The sequence below is a fragment of the Pleurotus ostreatus genome (genome assembly GCF_014466165.1).
Source record: "Pleurotus ostreatus strain PC9 chromosome Unknown scaffold_9, whole genome shotgun sequence".
Taxonomy (NCBI): Eukaryota; Fungi; Basidiomycota; class Agaricomycetes; order Agaricales; family Pleurotaceae; genus Pleurotus; species Pleurotus ostreatus.
Window position 1 is genome coordinate 2048102 of NW_023503164.1, and position 19751 is coordinate 2067852.

Sequence of the window (19751 nt, forward strand, 5' to 3'; positions counted from 1 at the left end):
CGAACTCAGCTGCTCACTTGTGGTTGCATTATAAGTGACCTAGTCACTTCACTCCTTCGTCTCTCATCATCACCTTTGCACGATGGGACAATACTACAAATTGTACGCCATTCTCAACGTACCTCGAGCTTCTACTGATTCTTTCGATTGTAGTATGAACTTTGATAAGCGCCAGGTCCACAATGGACTGGGTAAATTCTGGGAATTCACAGGCGACGCCCTCGTGAGGCTTCTCACGTCTCCTCGACCTTATCCCGACCTCGACGCTGCGTTTGAGCGCATCTATAAGTGAGTGTCACTGTCACCTCGCAATATGCACGGCCACCGATAACGGATATGATGCCAGCGGATACGACATAGCAAAGGCAAGGTCATGCGATAGAGCCAGGCTTGGACGCCTAGGCAAGCTCCCCGTTGAACTTATAACCTACGTCTTCGAAGCCACTGACCTCGACGGCGCCGCGATGCTCGTTGCAGCCCACCCACAGCTCTTTGCCATCGGGTACGCAAGCATGCTCGCGAAAATCAAAGCTATCTCTCTCTTCAACAACTGGTCGTACGACCGCATCATATGCATCGGAGACTACGCACGGACGCTTCCCGCAGATTTCCTCTCGGCGGCTGAGAGACACAGGCTGATGAAGTGGGGCGTAAAGCATAAAGCGATTCTCGACGAGTACGGGGACGCGCCGTTGGACGACATCGTCGAGGGCGGAAGCGCGGCTCCCAACTGCGAGGCCGCCCCTTCGCAGGAACGCGATGCGCATGAGCTGGGGCTTGCCAGCGAGGTCGCTGCGTACACCGATCAGAGCTTCCATCTGTACCAGTACGGGTGCAAGATGCCGTCGCTGTACGACATGGTGTGCTCGCGCAAGTGCTCTCCTACGCTTTCATACGATCTTCTGTGGAGGTGTGACGACTTAGACGGCCGGCGCCTCGGGAGGCTGGAGTCCGCACTGTTGTGGTTCAAGCCCTGCTACTACCTGGATTGTCCGGTGCTGATTAATACTACGAAGTGTGAATTTCTGAAAGGGGTGGATGAGGAAGGAGAGTCGATCCTTGATATGGCTATCCCAGTGCTCACGGTCTGGGGTGCCGATGAGGGGTATACACACACGGTTAAGCGAGAGGGGGAGTGGGCTGGCGATCGGCTGGCAATTATTTCAGAGGAAGAACTGGAGGATCTTATGGAAGAAGAAGAAGGCTGGAAGGAGCGAAAAATAAAATGGGATGATGTGTAGCTGACTTGGCGCGCTTACTAGTAAACACCATCCTTGTTCCTGTATCCGTTGTAATACCCCGGGTTTGTTCATACGAAATGCTCGCTTTTCAGTTGCGAAGAAGTCACACTCTCGCATCGTAACTTGTCGCTGACTACAGCTATGTTAGAGTGCCGTGTTGGAGGAGAACTTGTGCGCTAGATAGCATTGTAAAGACCAAACTGTCCGCTGGGCGGTGAATGTATAAGAGTACCGCGGGCGAAGGCGAGAACAGCGCAGCGTAGATGTACGTAGTAGACATGCCTTCCTCCCAAACTCTGGGCATGTCTTCACAGCATCTCTATCCCAGGTGAAGTTCAATGAATACATGGACATGTGATGGTGCGGTGGTGAAGCGCGGCGTACAGAATCTTGCTTTGGTTTCTTGTGATGGTGTCTATGGGAGATGGTTGAAACTCAGCGTCGGACAACCTGGCACACGCCGCATTCTCTCCCAACCGCCCCAACCTTCTTGCCACTGTGCAACGCGCTTCGGTACAATTCTCATCACTATATGGCCTCAAATCACGCGAAGGCTAGCGGATCCCCACTAAAAACACTGTCGGATTTGGGCATCAGAGTCGGAGGAGATAGTTCGAGAGTTCGAGAGTTCGAGACTGGGTACGCATTACTGCTGGTGCAATCAGTGATTGGTACCCAGGTGCTCACACGTATGGCGCATATGTACAATCCAGAAGAGGGCGCCCGTCTGGCATCCTTTCAAATTTCAGGCCTTGGGATTCGCATCTATAGATCTTCTTGGGGCACAGCGTTTCGACGCTTAGCATTCGAGGCAAGTATTTCTTATACCTAGTTGAGGGCTCAGCATCGGTAGCGATGTTCGAGCGAAGTCCAGACGATCGGCCTTTGGTGCGCAAAAAGGGGGGCAGGGGAAAGAGATAGAGAAAGAGAAAGAGAAAGAGAAGGAGAAGAAGAGAAGAGAGTTAGCAGCTGGACGAAAAGACGACTACATGAGGTCTCTCTCCGCCAATACGCCATGTCCCTTAATTATGGAAGATAGTGGACGACGCAAGGAGGGATGGGGAGAAGAACGGCACGTACCGTGCACCTCGCAATACACTCGCTACACGTCTCACGCGGGAAGAGGGGGATCAGTCGGAGGGTACATGGAAGATACGAGGAGGAGAAGCGGGCCGGTCCGAGGCGAGGAGGGGTATACGCGATACGCGGCAGCCCCTCCGTCTCCATTTAATATTGTATTGTCTCGCTTCTACATAATTCCACCCTCGAGGTCCAATATCCAATACCAGTGGAATCCACGAGCCGACGACCGTTGTCTCAGTACCGAGAAACACAGGTTGAGGAAGTGGGCGGCAAGCATAAAGAGCATAAAGTGCATGAGGAAGTGGGCGGCAAGCATAAAGTGCATAAAGTGCATAAAGTGCGTAAAGCGATTCTCGGTCCTCGGTCCTCGGTTCTCGGTTCGAGGCGGGGACGTTCCGCTGGGCGAAATCGAGGGAGCAAAGGCAGCGCTGTCGCTGTCGCTGGCAAGAACGCCCCTCAGAAAGGAGAACGCGACTCCCACGAGGTGGAGCGCGCTGCCGAGGTCGATGCGCATGCCTACGCCTCAGAGCTCCATATTCAGAGCTTCAGATTCAGAGCTTCCATCCATACCAGCATGGGTCCCGCGCCTGCGCCTTCGAATGATCTTATGGACATTATGGACGGGAGTGGCAAAGCGATTCTCGGTCCTCGGTTGTTCGAGGCGGGGACGTTCCGCTAGGCGAAATCGACGGGAGCAAAGGCGGCGCTGTCGCTGGCAAGAACACCCCTCAGAAAGAAGAACGCGACTCTCAAGAGCTGGAGCGCGCCGCCGAGGTCGATGCGTGTGCGTGCGCGGATCCGCACTGCGCACTGTACATGTTGTGGTCCACGCCTGCCGGGACCTGGAGTACTACCCGGTGCTAATGCTAAAATGCTAATGCTAATAACAGCATTACAACGTTACAAAGCGCCTGTTTCTGAAGGATCTGGATCAGGATCAGGATAAGGAAGGCGAGTCGATGCTTGGCCCGGGATGGGTATCGCAGGGCTCATGATCACGGTCACGACCACGGTCTGGGGTGGCGATGAGCGATGGGGGAGACACGGACTTGGTTAAGGGAGAGGGAGAGCGGACTGGAGATCGCCTGGCGGTTCTTTCAGAGGAGGAACAGGAGGAACTTCTGGCTGAACAGAATCGTTGGAGGAGATAAAGTACCAGGGACGACGCGGACCTGACGTGGTTGGCTATCGTAACCCGTCGCTGATCAGCGATCATCGGTCAACGCTCCGAGTCTCTTAAATTGCAGTGTGGTTTATCTGGAATTTCAGCCGGGGAGATATTCAGACAAGGTGTACCATGCCGTGTATGCTGTTACGCGGTGATAAGGTCCTTTTCTATGTCTGAGCGCCAACGTTCAACGTTCAACGTTCAACAATGAAGCTGAAGCTAGGTAGGTTATTCTTACCATTTGAGTGTCACCGAAGTATGTCGATTCGATGCATGTTGAAATATGACAATGATCTACAGTTACAGATCTATCGTTTACGCCTGCTGTTGGCCAGCCTCTTATACTCTTCCAGCGACGTTTCCAGGTCTTCCCTTACTATCTCGGCATCCCTTGCTGCGCTTTCGTACTCCTCGCACTTCTTCCATAAAGCCTCTTCTCTTCGTGCGCTGATGTCCACCAATATCTCCGGGGTCAGCCGCTCGCCTTCGTCTATAGATATTGGCGCACGTCTGGAGCAAAGTTGCTGGTAGACTTCGCTCGCCCATGTACTACTGGCCGGTACATGAAAGTGTCGGATAGACTTGACCTTATCAATAAGATCTATCGCGTTGCCCGTCCGACTTGTCGCGAACGCGCCAATCTTGTCCATCTGGTACTTCTCTGCGATCGCTCGAATTGCGACACACTGAGCAGGAGAGAGATCTATGCAGAGGCTTCTGAGTAGAATGTAAGAAGAGTGGTGGAATCGTGAGATTCATGGAAACCAAACAAACTCGTTATAAAAGAGGGCCAGTATCCACGAAAAGTGTATGCCGTCGACATCCAGTGAGATGCTATCTTCAACGACATCCCATTCCCCCGGGGCCGCAGGGCACAGCATTTGACGCAACAGAGGGGAATGAATCTCCAAGAAATGTCGATGGACTCGAAATTCTCTATCTCTTGTCTATCCGTGGTCAGACGACGAGGTGGAGAGGTTTCCGGATGTGACTTACATGGACCACAACATTCGACCCCTCTACAACACATTCAAAGAGTTCTGACAGGCCGAGTGTAACTGGTACTGGGGGCTCGAAATCCGGTGAAACGTCTTCGCTAATAACGCGTGCTACAATCTCATCTGGCCGCTTTCGGGATCTCCCATCCAGTGAAGCCCGAGCCATCTGCTCCCGAGCATCAGCTACTTTGACCATAGCAGGCATCCCGATGATCACGCCCTCAGCAAGTGTGAGAGGCTTCGGGCGAATACAAAGCTCAAGGTAAGCGTCTTGGGCCCATTGAGTGCGAATCGAGTAGCGCTGCTGGACGGCAATCTTTGCTAGCGGATCGGTAGCAACGGGGAGATCTTTGAGCTTACTGAGAGCAAGGAGCTGAACATGTGGCATCTGCATCTTCTCTGCGATAAGGAGGATCTCGAACCACTCTTTCCCCGACGCACGCCGCTCAAGCGAGCTATAACTCGAGTTAAATGTGTGTTAGATATTCTTGATGCGATCGCTAACTCACTCGTCGTAAAACACCCAGAGAATAATCGCAAAGTCCTCTGCAGTGACGCTCTCGCAAAGGGACAAGGGATTGCCCTTGTCCCTCCCAACTGAGAGAGCCTGTGACTGAATCCAGTTCGAATGTTTCCGAAGAAAATGTGCGTGAACACGGAAAATGATGTTGTCCTCGACGGCCTGTATTCAAACACGAATGAGTGCAATGTCTATGATGAGGCTGGAAATACTTACCACAACATAGAAATCACCGTCATCCAGATAGTAGCGTGAATGCTGCACTGGTGGGACGGGGTCCTCTGGTTGGATCTTGATATCGACCTCGAATATCTGATCTGGAGGGGGCATAATTTCCAAGTCGCGAATGTCCATGAACTATCCTAGATAGCCACCTCGATGGACGGGCAATGCACGTCGTGAGGTTTAGGTGTGAATACAACTCAATTCGGAGTCAAGTCCGAAAATCAAGCCTGCAGACAGGCTCCATAATTGGAAGTTTTGTCCCAGTAGTCTGTCTATCGGTTCGGATACAACATGGAAGAAGGGAGGCACGCTCCCTTCCCCCCGCATTTCCAAGAACTCAAGACTCTCAGTCTCAGGCCCCAGGATCGCATCGAAGTACCAGTGCCAGACTGCGGTTGGACGAGCAAACGTCGACAGATGTCGATGAGCGGCTACCGTCCAATGTCTCGCCCCAACACGCGGTCCAATGATCATCGATCCGCCTTCTCATACATCTCACGCCACACGCCTCTCTTACTTAGGACATAGCGGAAGGTGAGGATGAGGGCGAGGGGTTTACGTCGGCGTCTCACACAGCTACTACAATGTGACGTTTTAACGCACCTTGTTCGAGTCAAGAGGGGGAGACACGAGCTGAGTGCCGAGGATGGAGGTTGAACGTTGGGAGGCGAATATTTGAATAGGGAGGTTGGTGGCGAGGGACGGGGAGGATAGATGCAGAGAAGACACAGCACATACCATTCACCGCTCACTGGACTCGTTACCCGGGTACGCGCCCCATGCACACGAACCGACCATCACACACCCTTTTCCCGGTGTGCATTATGCGCGCATGCATATATACGCACAAGAGCAATGGTCATTGAGACGTCCTGAGAGAGACTACAGTCAACCTGTTTCGAGTGAGAAGGAGAGGAGTAAGAGACGGAAGGGGGGATATCTAGTGGCATAACGCAGCGCCTCACCTTTATCGTCACCGTCTCAAGCTCGGGGATGAAATACGCAAGCTGTTTTATGAGAGGGACCACTGTAACGCGCAACCTCCTAACGGTACATGCCGCGCCTAGCGAATACACTCCCGCGCGAACCCAGAACCAAGTGCATATATATGGCTTCGCCGCGGGGGATCGGGGCTGAGCGCTGAGCGCTGTTCAAGGGGAGGGGAGAAATTTGGGACGAAGTGGAGGTTGACGTTGAACGATGAGCGATGACGCAGACGTTGAATGCTGAGAATATCCCCCAAGCTGTAGCTGAACGAGACTTGCTGCCGTTTTCTGCTGGGAGAAGATGGGCGACACCCCTGATCAGAGGTACACTGCTAGCCGTTGTCGTAGTGAGGGACGGGGAGAATGGAGGCCTAGTGCTGTTCTTTAACACGACCCGCCGTGCCCTGAGCACCGGAAAATGTGGGGATACATGGTTGACTTGGCGGAAGAAGGGGGCGGGAGGGGAAGAGAAATTGACACGTGGTCAATATTTTTTCTGGGTCCGATACCAGGACGACGCTTTGACCTCCTCCGAGTTCTTACTTAGTTCTTCTGCATCATCCATACTTTTATCACATATCACAAAGGTCTTGACTTGAATCTTCCACTAGTCTCGGATGCCGCCCGTATATCCTGTAGCGCAATACCCAACATTCGGATCAAGGAAAACCAGAAGCTAGGAATGGAAACCGGGAGTACTGGAAGTCTGGAACTCGGAGCTTCGAGAGATCGGGGCCCCAAGGTTCGACAACTCCATCATCGACCACCATCAGGTGTCGACTCTCGCGATGGCCATGGGTTAATGTGTATACACAGGTGACAGTGCACAATCCAGCGAGGCCGTGGAATTCCATCTAATAGGCGCCCTTGATCGTGGTCAACACCCTGTACGGCATGTCAATTTGTCAAGGCGGCATCCTGTTTTCTGCGACCCGTTTCGGTAGCTCGTGGACCTGGTGGAGTGTGAGAGTGTGAGATTTCAACCATTTGAAGGAGGGCTCCCATATGCGGGGAAGCTATGGCGCTGGTAAGTTAGTTACCAGCGCCAGTGCAGCACACACGCACACTCAGCCTTATCTCCCGGCCCCAAGGACGCAGGGGACACTCAGACACTCAACCACCGCCCTCCTCATGACGAACCACGACTACGGTATGGTACGGAAGATTACGAGGCGCACCGCACGAGAACGACAATACAAGGTGGTGGGTGCAGGGTGCACACACGATTCGATTAGTGATCTGAAATCTTGACTACTGAAGTACTTCAGTGAAGTACACCATGGTTCAACCAGCGCTCAGACCTCGCAGCACCTTCCACATACATCCCATATGATTGTCTGATCTGGATTCGATTTGAATTAGGGTACAGGAGCACCCATTCGATTCGTACCGCAGACATCCGTGTCGGATTGGACAGCTTGAACTGGATTCCGGGCTCGGTGTTGAACGTTGACGTTCTATGTAGTATGGTCACGATATCATGATGGCCGGATTCAACGAGATCTATCCCCGACTATCCGAACTCACAGAATGGACAACACTTCCACTTCCGCTTCCATCTGCGTCTGCGTCTGCGTAAATACCAACCCACATCACATCGCTCAGATACCTCAATACCTCAAACTGATTCCATTCACCTAAAACTGATTGGCTAGAACGATATCAGAGACTGACGCTCTCCGTGCGGAATCTACTCATAAAGGATCGGCAGGCCGACTATCTTGTGGTCTTGTGGTCTTGTGACGCGGGATGATGTGTGTCGGTTGGCCAAGTACCGACGGGGGGGCTGTTATACTGTTATACTGTTACGTCGATGTCGAGGTCGCGGTCGAGCGGAAGCGCTGTTTCGGGACAAGCACCGCCTGCGTCGGGGTGCGCATGGTACGCACAAAAGCACAAAAGCACAAGTGGCTATATTTATTGTACATGATATGCTACGTGGGCAGCACATCACATATGCTGGTGCTCTGACCCAAGCCAGGATGCAAACACCGTGGACACTGCGTATGCGTGCTACCGTCGGATTCGCCAGCAGCGCGGACTGGCGGGAGACGTCGACGACTTCACGGCGCACCAAGATTCAGCACACTCAGAAGGGATCCGCAGGTGGTCCTCGTTATCACGCCGCCTTCAGACACGCATCCGCGCCCCCCGAGCACAAATGCCCAGCTCTTGCGCACAATCGCAGCGCGAGTGCACGGCGCTTCTTCCACATTTCAACTCAAGACTGTGTAGTTCACATTTAGTTCGGGCTCTGGACACTGTGAGTGTGGAAATGGGCGAGCTCGTTGCAGAGCTCTCTTCGGCCCGCGGGCTTCGTAGCCCCACAGCGGACACTATCTGGGTGCGCGAGCCGACGGGATCGAGATGGCTCACTATCCCCCGTCATTCTGCGAAACGTGGGGGGTACTACCAGGATCCCCGTTCGCATATCCACGTGTGCTTCACACCGAGTTGTTCGCAGGACTTTCCCGCCGTCATCTACGATCTACGAGTACTGCACAGAGACGGTCCAGAGATCGAATACATCCGCCGGGGGAACCGGGCGGCTGTTCGCGATGCCAACAACACTATCATCGACCAAACGCAATTCACCAGTGTCCTCAAACCAGAGATGCGCTTCGACATCGGCGTGATTGTACGCCTCGCTTCGTTTCTGGCGCGTACATGTCCACAATGTGGCTCTACCAGGGCGATGGGGGTAATTCTGTGGATGGCTGGTTCGTTAGTAGCTATCAGCGGGCTTCTCCTCCGCTTCTCTTTCTCTATATACTATGTTCCCTAGCTCCAATGTCGAATGCGCGAATTTATTTCGCATCGTCTTCCAACCCCCACCAAAATACCCAACGTGAACACACGCAAGAATATCCATACTAGGGCGTTATCCCTTCTCAAGAAACGCGCAAAAAGTCTGTTCAGGAGCCCAATTTCCTTCCGGACCCGAATTCAACATCTATCCACCAAGTTTCGTCGGGTCTTAGCGGACGTCGACGCCACTCATTCATCGCTTGGAGATGCCAAAGTCAGGAAAGGCCAGGATAAAGTTTCGGACGACACTGTCCGAACCAAACACCTACCTAGCTGGGGGAATAGAAGGGCATCATTAACTATATCGCCATTGCCGTATCCAAACATCATGAATCGCAACCATTGCGCACCCATGCGCGCAACCTGAAGCTAAGGGTTTGCATGCCCAAACGCGGCCAATGCCTAAATGCAAAGGTGTATAAAGTAGATATCCGTATTCAATGTAGTCCAGACGCTACGAAAATGTCTATGTCCATTGTGATTGTAAGATTGTAACGGCTACGCGAAACCAGCGACCGTGTTGCGAGATCAAGTAGAGTCAAGTAGAGTACGGGGTGGTAAATATGAAATGATAATAGGTATGTGGTCATCACAAGTCGTGGTCATGCAATGCAATCCTAACAGTTTACGACAAGAAAAGTGCGGAGAAGACAACACCTATCACCGAAACCAAGCCCGACATAACGACAATGCTCCCATCGTTCGTCGTCTGGTTGGCATTTTGCGCAGTACCCGTGCCCGTGCCCGAGCGTGTACCGGTGGCACTGCTCCCAGAGGCTGAGCCTGTCTGCGAGCCGGAGACGGCCGCGCTACCCGACGGCGTGACAGTAGCGAGGGCAGCGAACAACGCCGTGCTCTGGAACGGCACGCAGTTGCTCGATGCGGGGACACGGGGCTGGTACGGCATCGTGGAGATGGCTCCCAGGGACTCCGGTGGCTGCGTGTACGTGACGACGGCGCCGTTGGTAGTGTACACCCCAGGGAAGTCCTGGTTCTCGCCTTGGCACGACTCGAAGGTCCCATTCTGCGCGTTGTTAGGCGCGTTGTACGCGCACCCAATGCGGTCGTAGATGTGCTGGCAGAAGTTCGCCGCGTTAGGCCCAGCGGGGTCGCAGACTTTGAAGCAGAAGGCGTCGCCACCCATGAAGCTAAATAACGATGTGAGACGAGATTCATCGTATCAGAAATAGTGACGTACTTGTGCCATTCGATGACCTGGGTGAACGAATCGTTGTTGCCGGACCAGGCGTTGGAGTAGACGAGACCCCCAAGAGGATTGCCACGCTGTGGACCACGCATTAGCAACCAATCACCAAGTGAAATACAGCGGGAAACTCACCAAGTCAGCGCCATGGGGGTCAAGTTCTCCGCCGAAATCGCCCGTTTGGATATTGATGAGACTTTGGTCTATGAAGCCGACGACTTGGACGTAGTCGGGCGTGCGCATGAATTGGACGCCTTTGAGGGCACCCGCGGGGATGAGACGAGTACCACGACCGGGCTTCGTGCACCACGCGACTTCCTCGCCTTCAGTGTCGGCAATCAACGAGTTGGGTTTTATCGGGGCCCATAAGCAAAAATCTACACAAGGCGGTGTCAGGGGGCCGAGCCGAGTCCGCAGTCGCGCAGAACACTCACCATCAAGGGCATTGAGAAACGACGTCTGGCAGAGCGAGTCCTGGTTCTCCGTTGTCGAGTTGCAGATGTTGTACCCCGTCTGGGTGCCTCGTATGAGGTGTTCCGAGTCGGCTTGGTAGGGCTGAGAGTTTCCTCTTACGTTGAATACGCTTTTCTTGGCATTACAGGGACGGATTTACTTACCAGGCCCGTGGGGTAGGCGAAGTGCTTTGAAGCGAGCGGGGTGGCGGGGAAAGTAGCTTGCGGGTTGTCCTGGGCGTTGACGAGTGCGTTCGGGAGAACGGCCGCGACGGCCAAAAGAGCTGAAAGAGCGACGCGAGACATGGTCTCAAGTGAGATATACCGGGAGATGGAATAAAAGAATTAAGTGCTCGAAGAAGATTTGGAGGAGGGCGCTGTGGAGACTGCCCACGTCGACGATGAGAATGGAGGTGAAAACAAACGAAGCAACGGACGACGTGCCCGCACTAAGTATCCGTTTTGAATCGCCGCTTCAAGTCTATACTTAGCTGGCCTATATTTAGTGCTGCGCACGGGCCTGCCTCGCCCTTCAACTGAAAAGCAGAAGATCGTCGACATGTTTACGAATACCTCCTTCTTCTTTCCCTCCATCTCGTCCATAACTGCAACCGTACGCGTCGAACGTCGAGATGCCGAAAATCCAAGTAGGAGGTAAGTTCCCTGCAGTCGATCAATATCTCATGATCTCATGTCTTGGCGCGCCTACCAGCTTCCAAGGCCAAGTCCGCCACGAAGGCGACGACGACCAAGCCTGCCAAGCAAGGTTCGTCATCATCCAACGTCCTTTCAACGCGATCTCACTTTCTAACCCCGTCGTAGCGAAAGAAGTGAAGGAGAAACGCGAACCAAGCGCATACAACATCTTCATCAAGACTGAGATGGCGACATGGCGCCAGGCTAATCCTGGGAAGAAGGTCACCGAAGCCATGAAGGAGGTAAGCGTCCTTCCGACTTCGAACCCGCAATACGAAGTCCCATATTTGGACATTCTATACTACGCGATATCCTCCTAGCTGTACGCGCCGTCGCCATCGCCGTCTATGTCCATTCTTCACATTGTCAACGTTCACATATGCGTGCTAGTACCATTAGCTAACGATTAACTGCTAGCTCGGCGCGATGTGGCGCGATCACCCCAGCAATCCCAACCGCGGCAAGGCACCTAGGTCGAAGTCGAAAGCCGTCTCCGCGAAGGAAAAAGAGAATGCTCTCCCTGGCGTTCTTCCAGACAGCGATGATACCGTACCATCCAGTGACGACTGACATCGTTGGTGAATTGCTCCATTCTGTTCACCGCTGTGACTGATGTCGCCGCTCCTAGCATGTTTCGTTGTTGGACTAATTACTCACTCCGAGTCTCCAAACTCGTCCGTATGGCCGACTATCCTTATTCTCACTTACCTTCGTCTTATTCTTTCGGTTTTCGGGACTGTGCTGGGACTTCACTACGACTTCTGCTTCTGCCTATTGTGTGCTGCTCATTGGACTTTGACCGGGCGCGCCTGCTACTCAATATTGTACGGTTTAACGAGCTCGTATTTACCTTACACCTTAATGAATTACACCTACCTCCTCAAGGGGGGGCGACTTGAGGCTGCACTACAAAATGTTGGGCGCTTTGGTACTAGAGAGCGTTTCAAATAACGAGATCCTCTTATTGGAGAAAATATGGTTACACGAAACTTGGTTTTAGGACGGATGAGGATTATATCAGGAGACATAATCTACGAGGCGTTGACCAAGAACTGCCAATGAGTCTGCGAGACAGCGGGGTCGACGGTGAAGGTCAAGATGCTAAACGCCGGCGGAACGAGACGTGTTTCGGCAATGACCGGCGACCAAAGGAGGTGTGATACGGTGCCGAGACGCGAGTTCGTAGTCATCTTGGTCGATGTCGTCATTTTCCTCTCAAAGCGTCTTCTTATATGCCCTGCGCGCCGAAGAGTCAGAGTCAAAATTTAGCGGCAGCCTGGTAGCCCGTAACCAGGTATCGAACCGAGAAATCTAGCATAATGTGTCACTATCGACGCTGATATATCAGCTCATGACGGTGCGCAGGATTCCCACTGGTACGCCAGACTCCAGCGCGTAAGGGTTATGTATATCTATCGACCCTGGCGCCAACGTCCGGGATAAAACTCCAGATACCGGACTCGGGGGCAATGACGCATAGACGAATCGATGGTGGTTCGGAGTGACGGGAATGTTAAGTAGGCGATGTCGATGGACAGTGGCGGTGTCTGTCCATGTCAATATGTGAAGCACTGCAAGCATTTAGACGCATCAATCGTCAATTGTCCTCTCAGTGACGCCTTCGCATCCCAGTTCAACCGGCCCCAAAGGAAGGCACACAGACGGGGCTTCTTCTGTCGCTCATTTCGTTTGTCTTCCTCTCCATCCATCCATCCATTCTAGCGCGGACTCTTCAAATCCCTCTCCGATCGTTCGTTCCGCTCCAAGTATATCATCCGTGCATTCACCGCACCTTCCTCTTGCGCGCCTCACTCCCGATAATGATGGTACCAAGCTCCATCCCATCCACTTTCACTGCCGTCTCAGTTCCTGAGGGCATAAACATCAGAATATTGTCGAATGTCGGAAGACAGAGAGAGAGGGAATTACCATTGTATCGTGTTTACTTGGCAACGTGGGAGTTCTCGGGCTCAAGGGTGGGGAAAGTAGAGCGGTGGTCTGTCGGCGTGATGAGATATCGGAAAGGCGAGAAGATGGCAGTAGTCCAAGGACAGGCATACATTTCAAACCCAGCACACGGTCTCGGTCCGGGCTCGCTGCTCTATTGATTTCTGACAATTGATGATGTATGGAAGGAGGAAAGGCGTCGTTGGGGGATGTCGATGGACACACATAAAAGGACGAGGTGGATCCCGGGTTCCAACCACCGTCGATCAACATGGATGGCTGCAGTACATAGATACATAGCAGGTCAATCCGCCGTCATGAACAATGAGCAAACAGATCCAGCCACTGCCTTCGACCAGAATGATGAATCTCGCACATCCCGCTTAGACGATTCTGAGGTTCAACGTTCAACGTTCAGTACTGAGTGATGGCGCGGATGTTGGAGCTTGAAGCCCAGTCAAAAATCCCTAGGCTGGGATTGGTTGGGATTGGTTGGGATCAGTGTAGTGTCAAGCGCTGACCGAAACCGATGGTGGCTCCTCTAATGGGCTCTCAGCCGATGACGTTGGATGTTGCGGCCGGTTTGTATCAGTTTCTATTAGCATACCTTTGTACCGCTAGCTACAGCCAATAGAAACCTTTTACTCGCTCATATCAAGCTGAAGAATAATGAGACGATGATTTATTGGGTACGGTAGGTTTGTACCAGTTACTGTAGGGCATTACCGGTAATTATTGTAGTACGTGAAAGCCAGGCATCCAGCTTGTTCCCCGCCACACTTCCCTTCCGTTTCACTGCCTACAATCACTCAATTGTCTATTCACTGGTCGTTGACGCCATGACGACGGAGTCGTTGGCATCAGGTGCGGCTGTGGAACCTTTCATAGCCGTGACATTGATTTTTGCTGCGCTGTTCATGTTCTCTTTATTGGATTTCTTCTGGTAGAATAGATAGGTCAGGGCATAGCAGGAAGGTAAGAGTAGCTGCATCACATACCAGTTCTTTCTCTTGAAGCCGATATCGCTGAGGTGGTCGTGGTTACTACAGGGCAACTTGATGGATTGAATAAACCTACCTGCCGCTCTACCTCTGTTAGCGCCTTATAATAGCCCTCGAATTCGCCTTTCGTTCCATTGGGATGCGACGCATTCCATTCCCTTCCACATATAGACCTAGTACAGAAGGTATGAAATGAGTCAACTGGTAGTGTGATTGAGACGAACGTACTTCGCTGTATTGCTAGTCTTGTTTGGCACGAAGAGCTGCGCACTCGCTGGCTGGCGCTTCGGAGCAGATCGTGTCGCCATGCTTGCCTGATCCGCCGCTCGGGAGGTGGAGGCGACAACTGGTGCCAAAGGTTCTGTTCCGGGGGGAGCAACTGGAGCAAGGTCTGCAAGGTCTGCGATGGCAATGGAATCGGTTGCAATTGGGGCATGCACACGCTCGGGAGAGGGTTGGGAGATGCTGGAGGGAGTTTTCGTTGTCGAGCTGGTAGGTGGTATGATGCTGGGCTCGTCTGTCGTCTTGGTAGCCGTAGACATGCGAAGGCGGGCCCTAGAAGATGTTAGTTCAGGAGAAATGCAGGCAATGTCACGTACAATGGATTGATGAGCTAAGGAAACAAGAACCTCAGTGAGAGTACAAGCGGCGATTGAGATTAATTAACTTACCTTTAGTGGGGCCCTTTCCTTGCCCTTGCTAGTGCTACTAGTATCATCCATTCGTCCTGCGCTGGGGGTGGGGGCAGACGGGGTCTCGGCAGAGAGACGCGGCCGCTTTGGAGAAGGTCCCTTGGGCCCCGTGTTCGGACTTGCGCGTTTCGCAGGAGGCTCGAGTTCGTTATCGGAGATTTCGATCGGTTCGTCCATGTACTCGAGTGTGAGCTCGGGGGAGTCCTCCTTGACTGCTGCTGTAGCCACGACCTCAGTTAGTAAGCGTTCCGTTTTGATGTCCATCTTTGAGTCACGGCTGGCTGGCTTCTTGAGATATGTTGAGCACGTCTGCTTCCAGAGTTCGTCAGCCTTCCAGTGATGCTCGCATAGCCGAAGGAACCAGAAGTCGGCCTCAACAGAGGTGCGAAACCGTTTGATGATGTCCAAGTTTGTGTCTCGAAAGTTCGTCACCTTGATGCCAGAATCTTCTAGAGCTTTCCAGAATGCGAATGCATGGTTATAGAGGCGTGAGCGTAAGGACTTGCTTATTTGAGTACCAGTGTCGTCCTCCAGATACATCGTAGTTTTCTTGCTGTCTTCTTTTTGCCGCAGTGTAGTGTCTTCCTTGTCACGCTTCTGGTATTCAGTTTGCCGCCAGTATCTTACATTCGGGTAATCCTTTTGAAGAAGCTGTGGAAGCGCGAGAGTCGGAGAGACACCAGAGACTGGTGCGGCAAAGCCTGTTGTTGGTATGGGTAATCCTGGGGGGGGCGTTACGAATTGGAGGAGTTGCGGAACAGCTTGAATGAGTGCAATATATGCGTCACTACAGGGCAAATTTGTCACTGGTATAGTAAGCTTAATGTCTTTACACACCGTAGGACCATATATTGCGCATTACAAACCCTTGCTTCTTGCTCCAGCTCCATGCAGCGGCGCATATAGTCCACCTGTCCTCCCATTAGGCCTGAGTTCGATGCCAGAGGTTGATAGGCAGTTTCAGCCACCCCAAGAGACGGATCTAATGGGAACGTCACTTCGAGATCTTGAGTTGAAGCCATAGATGGGCCGTTAGGTGAATATGGCAATGTTCCAGCCAGTTGCAATCCAGTCGGGCGCAGAGAACCAGATCCGAGTGTCCGTTGACCATGCTGATATGGAGAATGAGAGAAGCTGTGGCCAAAGCCCGACATACTAAGATATTATTGGAAGACAGTGTGAAGTGTGGTGATGGTGAGAGTGAAGATACTCAGGAAACGCGAGGCCAAACTCAACCATGGCCGTGTGAACTTCTATATATGGCATGTTGTATTCACTACTACTCTTCGTTGTCATCGTCTTCACTGGTATCTACGATGGCGACATTGTGACTGAGCTGCTCTACCATAAAATATTTCCCTGGTTTCATCAAATGTCCCTCCGCAAGGTCGATAACCGGCTTCCATTTATATGGCACCATTCCGATGACTGACTCCACTGATTTTGCATCAACGACGCAAATAGCTGTTCCCGCGGCGGGGAAATCACACACCCACAATAAATTGGATGAGTCTTCGAGTATGGTGGGATCTGGAGTTCCATATAGAGTCACCATTGCGAGGGAAAGGGTGAGGCCGTTCACATGAAACTTGAAGTAGTACATCACCTCCGCAATTTGAACAATGCTGTTGGTGATCAGCTTGACATTGCGAGAACGACGTGGGATTTTGGAGGTAAACTGCTCTACCCAGAGCGAGCGTGCTGTGTGCCCATTCGGTAGTCGTAATCGAGCCCATCGGATGACTCGGAGTTCCTGGATATTGTCGTGATCAGGTTGTATATGATCTAAGTAAGTGCGAAGGGCCGAGGCTTCGTGTGAATCCGGATGCAAGAGATGAGATGTGTCTTCAGTTTTGTGAAGCAGTGTATAGCCGTCACCAATATCTTGACCTAGATGTGATGGACCAGTTTCACTTTCGACGAATCCAGGGACCAGCGCACGAAACGCATTGAGTTGGCACCGTAGAAGACTGCGTTGAGCCAAATTTGCGTAAGGATTTTGATGCTGTCGGATTTCGGCACCTAGATTACCAATTGTCCTTTCTAGAACCCACTGCGCTAGTAGGGCATTCGGTCCCAGGCGATGGGTTTCAGGTCCTCGGTGGAGAAGAAAATGGATAGACGGCCGAATAAAGTGTAATCGGTCCATGCGGCGTTGATAGTAAAGCAACTCGAAGTCCTGGCAGTAGTCGATAAGCAGCTTGTCCGCCGTTGATACAGCTTCTGAAGAGATAGAGCGCTGCGAGAGAAGGTGAAGTGCACGGACAAGTTTGCAGAAGTGTTTCCAGAAAGCATGTGGTAGAACACCGTGAAGGAGGGCTGGACAAAGTGCGTAGACGTAAACAAGGTACTCCGAAGCCTTGAAACCACTTGATATCTTCTTTTCGGGATTCCGTGGTGGTCGCTCGATGCAATTAGGAAGATAGGGCCTTGCATCAGCAACAAGCTCGCCATGTTGTACCCAGGTATCTTTATCATGAAGGACAGCCCACTCCCAGTTCATGACACTGTCCGATGTGCTAACAAGGTCACTTTCACCGCGAAAAAGTCCGATGAGAAGGTCAGGTAGATTGAGCCCGTCGAGATGCATCATATCACCAGTGAAGCAAAAGGGTGGAGGGAACACAAGCTCGATGCCGAAAAAGATGGAGACACCAGATAATCCAGAATCACGACGGCGACGCTCAAATTGAGTCGGATTGGGCGAGGTGATAACAGAGCGGAGATTGTCAAGGAATCGTGCTGCTGAACCGTTGGGAAGTGCTGCTATGCTTACATCGCCATGAGAATTTGCAGGAAGACGACCATTGGGGCGAAGGAGAGCAATAAAGTAGTGGGGTGCACCTGGTTTGTGCCGTCCAGGAAGACCACAGAAGATTCGGCATGGGAATCTACCAAGATGGCCAACCCAGCGGGCGAGTTTAGCCAGTGCCACCGAATCGGCAGTGACAAAGACAAGGCGTAGTCGAGAGGAGCTTAACCGGCGCTGGCCACCATCCCAAATGCGAAGCCCACCTTCGTTTTGAATCGCGGCAAGGTGATAAAGTGATGGGAAGACGAAGGAATCTATGTTCTTCGGGGAGTCGGGCCCAGGAATCGATCCAGCAGGAAGAACGTAGCGAACCTTGTACCGCTTGTTTGGATCAAGGTTGAGGATAACCCAAATGTACAGCCAGCAGTCTGACTGCTTCATGCGGTAGAGCTGGGCGCTGTCCATGGAGAAAATCAGCAGAGTATCGTCGTTGGTAATGTCGCCGTTGATGACAGCCTCGAGATAATCGCTGCCGCACAGGAAATCATCATATACATCCAGTTTTCCACCGTTCTGACGAAGCCTTTCAAGCAGCTCGTCGGTACGCCGTTGCCGGTATCGCATATCATTTGCGCCTTCTTCCGAAGCCCATTGCGCTTGAATTTGTGGACCAATGGGATATGTGGTGAATGTCTTGAATGGATCGTGATAATGGTTTCGACGAGGATGTAGGCACTGGGGGCATTCTTCAAGCAACTTGTATAGACCTGTATAGGCGATGCAGCCGTTCGTGCACATGTCGTGCTTTATGGCATAGACGCCGCTGATGCGTTCCAGCTGGCGCTTGAGCTGATCCGCTGAAAGCATCTTGGTATCATCTGTATTGCGTTCGATAGCGGCGCAATTCCTTGTATAAACAGCCTGCGCTGCTGTGATGTTTGCCAATAAGACATCCAAAGAGAACCGTAGGTTTTTGTCGAAATCTTCTTGGTTAACTGGCTGGGGATTTCGAAGGGCATCCAGTTGAGATGCTGTGAGACCAGAGTTATCCAGGGTGGCTTCACGAAGGAGTTTCAGCCATTCCAGCGACTGCTGAATATCAGGAATTTGAGATGTGGCAGGAAGTCCAGATCCTCGGTCCAAAGTATCAGCAGGTGGAGGAGAACGAGGCGGCGAACGAGGCGGCGAACGAGGTGGCGAACGAGGCGGCGAACGAGGCGGCGAACGAGGCGGCGAACGAGGCGGCGAACGAGGCGGCGAACGAGGCGGTGAACGAGGCGGCGAACGAGGCGGCGAACGAGGCGGCGGTCCAGGAGATCGTGAATTAGGCAGCAATCCAGGCGGTGGTGAACGAGGTGGAAATTCAGGGGGCGGTCCAGGTGGTGCCGGTGAACGAGGTGGCGAACGGGGCGAAGAGGGACGAGGCAATCCAGGCGGCAATCCAGGGGGAGTACGAGGAGGAGGAGACCCTGGATTTCGAGAGCCAGATGGACCTGCTGTTGCTTCGTTCACTTCAAATCGACGTCGCTTTGCTGCGGGCTGTTCTGAACCATCCTGATCTAGCAATAATCCCAATCAGTATTGTCCAAACGAAACCGTGCGCATACACGTACCTCGAGACTGGGGAGCAACCCGTGCTATTGTTTCAGCTTCACGAAACTCACGATGTCGGGTGTAAGTTGAGGATGAAACTTCTTTACCTCCCTTACATCGGTGCTCACATGTACACACAATCATTTGTGTAGCTGAATGAGGTTGATTTGACACATTGCCAATCGACACGGCAGTATGTACTTGCTAACCTGCTACAACCGATGACGCCTGGTACCAACCGTGTGAACTTTTCACAACCGACGGCAGCTTCCCGACTTTTGACTGGGCTTGAAGCTTGAAGCTTTGAAGCATGTGCATGGATCCCGTACGTACTCAAGTTCTTGACCATCCAAGTCTTCGTACATCTCGTCTTGGTGCATCATTC

At 52.4% G+C, this 19751-nt stretch overlaps 7 protein-coding genes across 7 annotated transcripts; 3 read left to right on the forward strand and 4 right to left on the reverse strand.

The window, feature by feature from the left end:
• Positions 1-82: 82 nt before the first annotated feature.
• On the forward strand, positions 83-1241 carry PC9H_011859 (uncharacterized protein; the record flags this gene model as incomplete). The annotated part of the gene is made up of 2 exons (XM_036781339.1): positions 83-288; positions 347-1241. The coding sequence occupies 2 exons, from the start codon at positions 83-85 to the stop codon at positions 1239-1241; spliced, it is 1101 nt and encodes a 366-aa protein (XP_036627194.1).
• Positions 1242-3800: 2559 nt separating this feature from the next.
• Positions 3801-5364, reverse strand: PC9H_011860 (uncharacterized protein; the record flags this gene model as incomplete). Its single annotated transcript, XM_036781340.1, has 5 exons — positions 3801-4209; positions 4267-4439; positions 4489-4945; positions 5000-5172; positions 5227-5364. The coding sequence occupies 5 exons, from the start codon at positions 5362-5364 to the stop codon at positions 3801-3803; spliced, it is 1350 nt and encodes a 449-aa protein (XP_036627195.1).
• A 2788-nt stretch (positions 5365-8152) lies between these two features.
• PC9H_011861 (uncharacterized protein) lies at positions 8153-9073 on the forward strand (the record flags this gene model as incomplete). Its single annotated transcript, XM_036781341.1, has 4 exons — positions 8153-8414; positions 8468-8859; positions 8913-8941; positions 9007-9073. The coding sequence occupies 4 exons, from the start codon at positions 8153-8155 to the stop codon at positions 9071-9073; spliced, it is 750 nt and encodes a 249-aa protein (XP_036627196.1).
• A 581-nt stretch (positions 9074-9654) lies between these two features.
• PC9H_011862 (uncharacterized protein) lies at positions 9655-10991 on the reverse strand (the record flags this gene model as incomplete). Its single annotated transcript, XM_036781342.1, has 5 exons — positions 9655-10177; positions 10228-10313; positions 10369-10610; positions 10668-10788; positions 10851-10991. The coding sequence occupies 5 exons, from the start codon at positions 10989-10991 to the stop codon at positions 9655-9657; spliced, it is 1113 nt and encodes a 370-aa protein (XP_036627197.1).
• A 326-nt stretch (positions 10992-11317) lies between these two features.
• PC9H_011863 (uncharacterized protein) lies at positions 11318-11951 on the forward strand (the record flags this gene model as incomplete). The annotated part of the gene is made up of 4 exons (XM_036781343.1): positions 11318-11339; positions 11398-11451; positions 11508-11623; positions 11799-11951. The coding sequence occupies 4 exons, from the start codon at positions 11318-11320 to the stop codon at positions 11949-11951; spliced, it is 345 nt and encodes a 114-aa protein (XP_036627198.1).
• Positions 11952-14145: 2194 nt separating this feature from the next.
• Positions 14146-16175, reverse strand: PC9H_011864 (uncharacterized protein; the record flags this gene model as incomplete). Its single annotated transcript, XM_036781344.1, has 7 exons — positions 14146-14268; positions 14327-14353; positions 14406-14502; positions 14558-14884; positions 14929-14942; positions 15001-15808; positions 15859-16175. 7 exons carry the CDS (start codon positions 16173-16175, stop codon positions 14146-14148), a joined length of 1713 nt encoding a protein of 570 aa, XP_036627199.1.
• A 125-nt stretch (positions 16176-16300) lies between these two features.
• On the reverse strand, positions 16301-19684 carry PC9H_011865 (uncharacterized protein; the record flags this gene model as incomplete). The annotated part of the gene is made up of 2 exons (XM_036781345.1): positions 16301-19332; positions 19576-19684. 2 exons carry the CDS (start codon positions 19682-19684, stop codon positions 16301-16303), a joined length of 3141 nt encoding a protein of 1046 aa, XP_036627200.1.
• Positions 19685-19751: the final 67 nt, after the last annotated feature.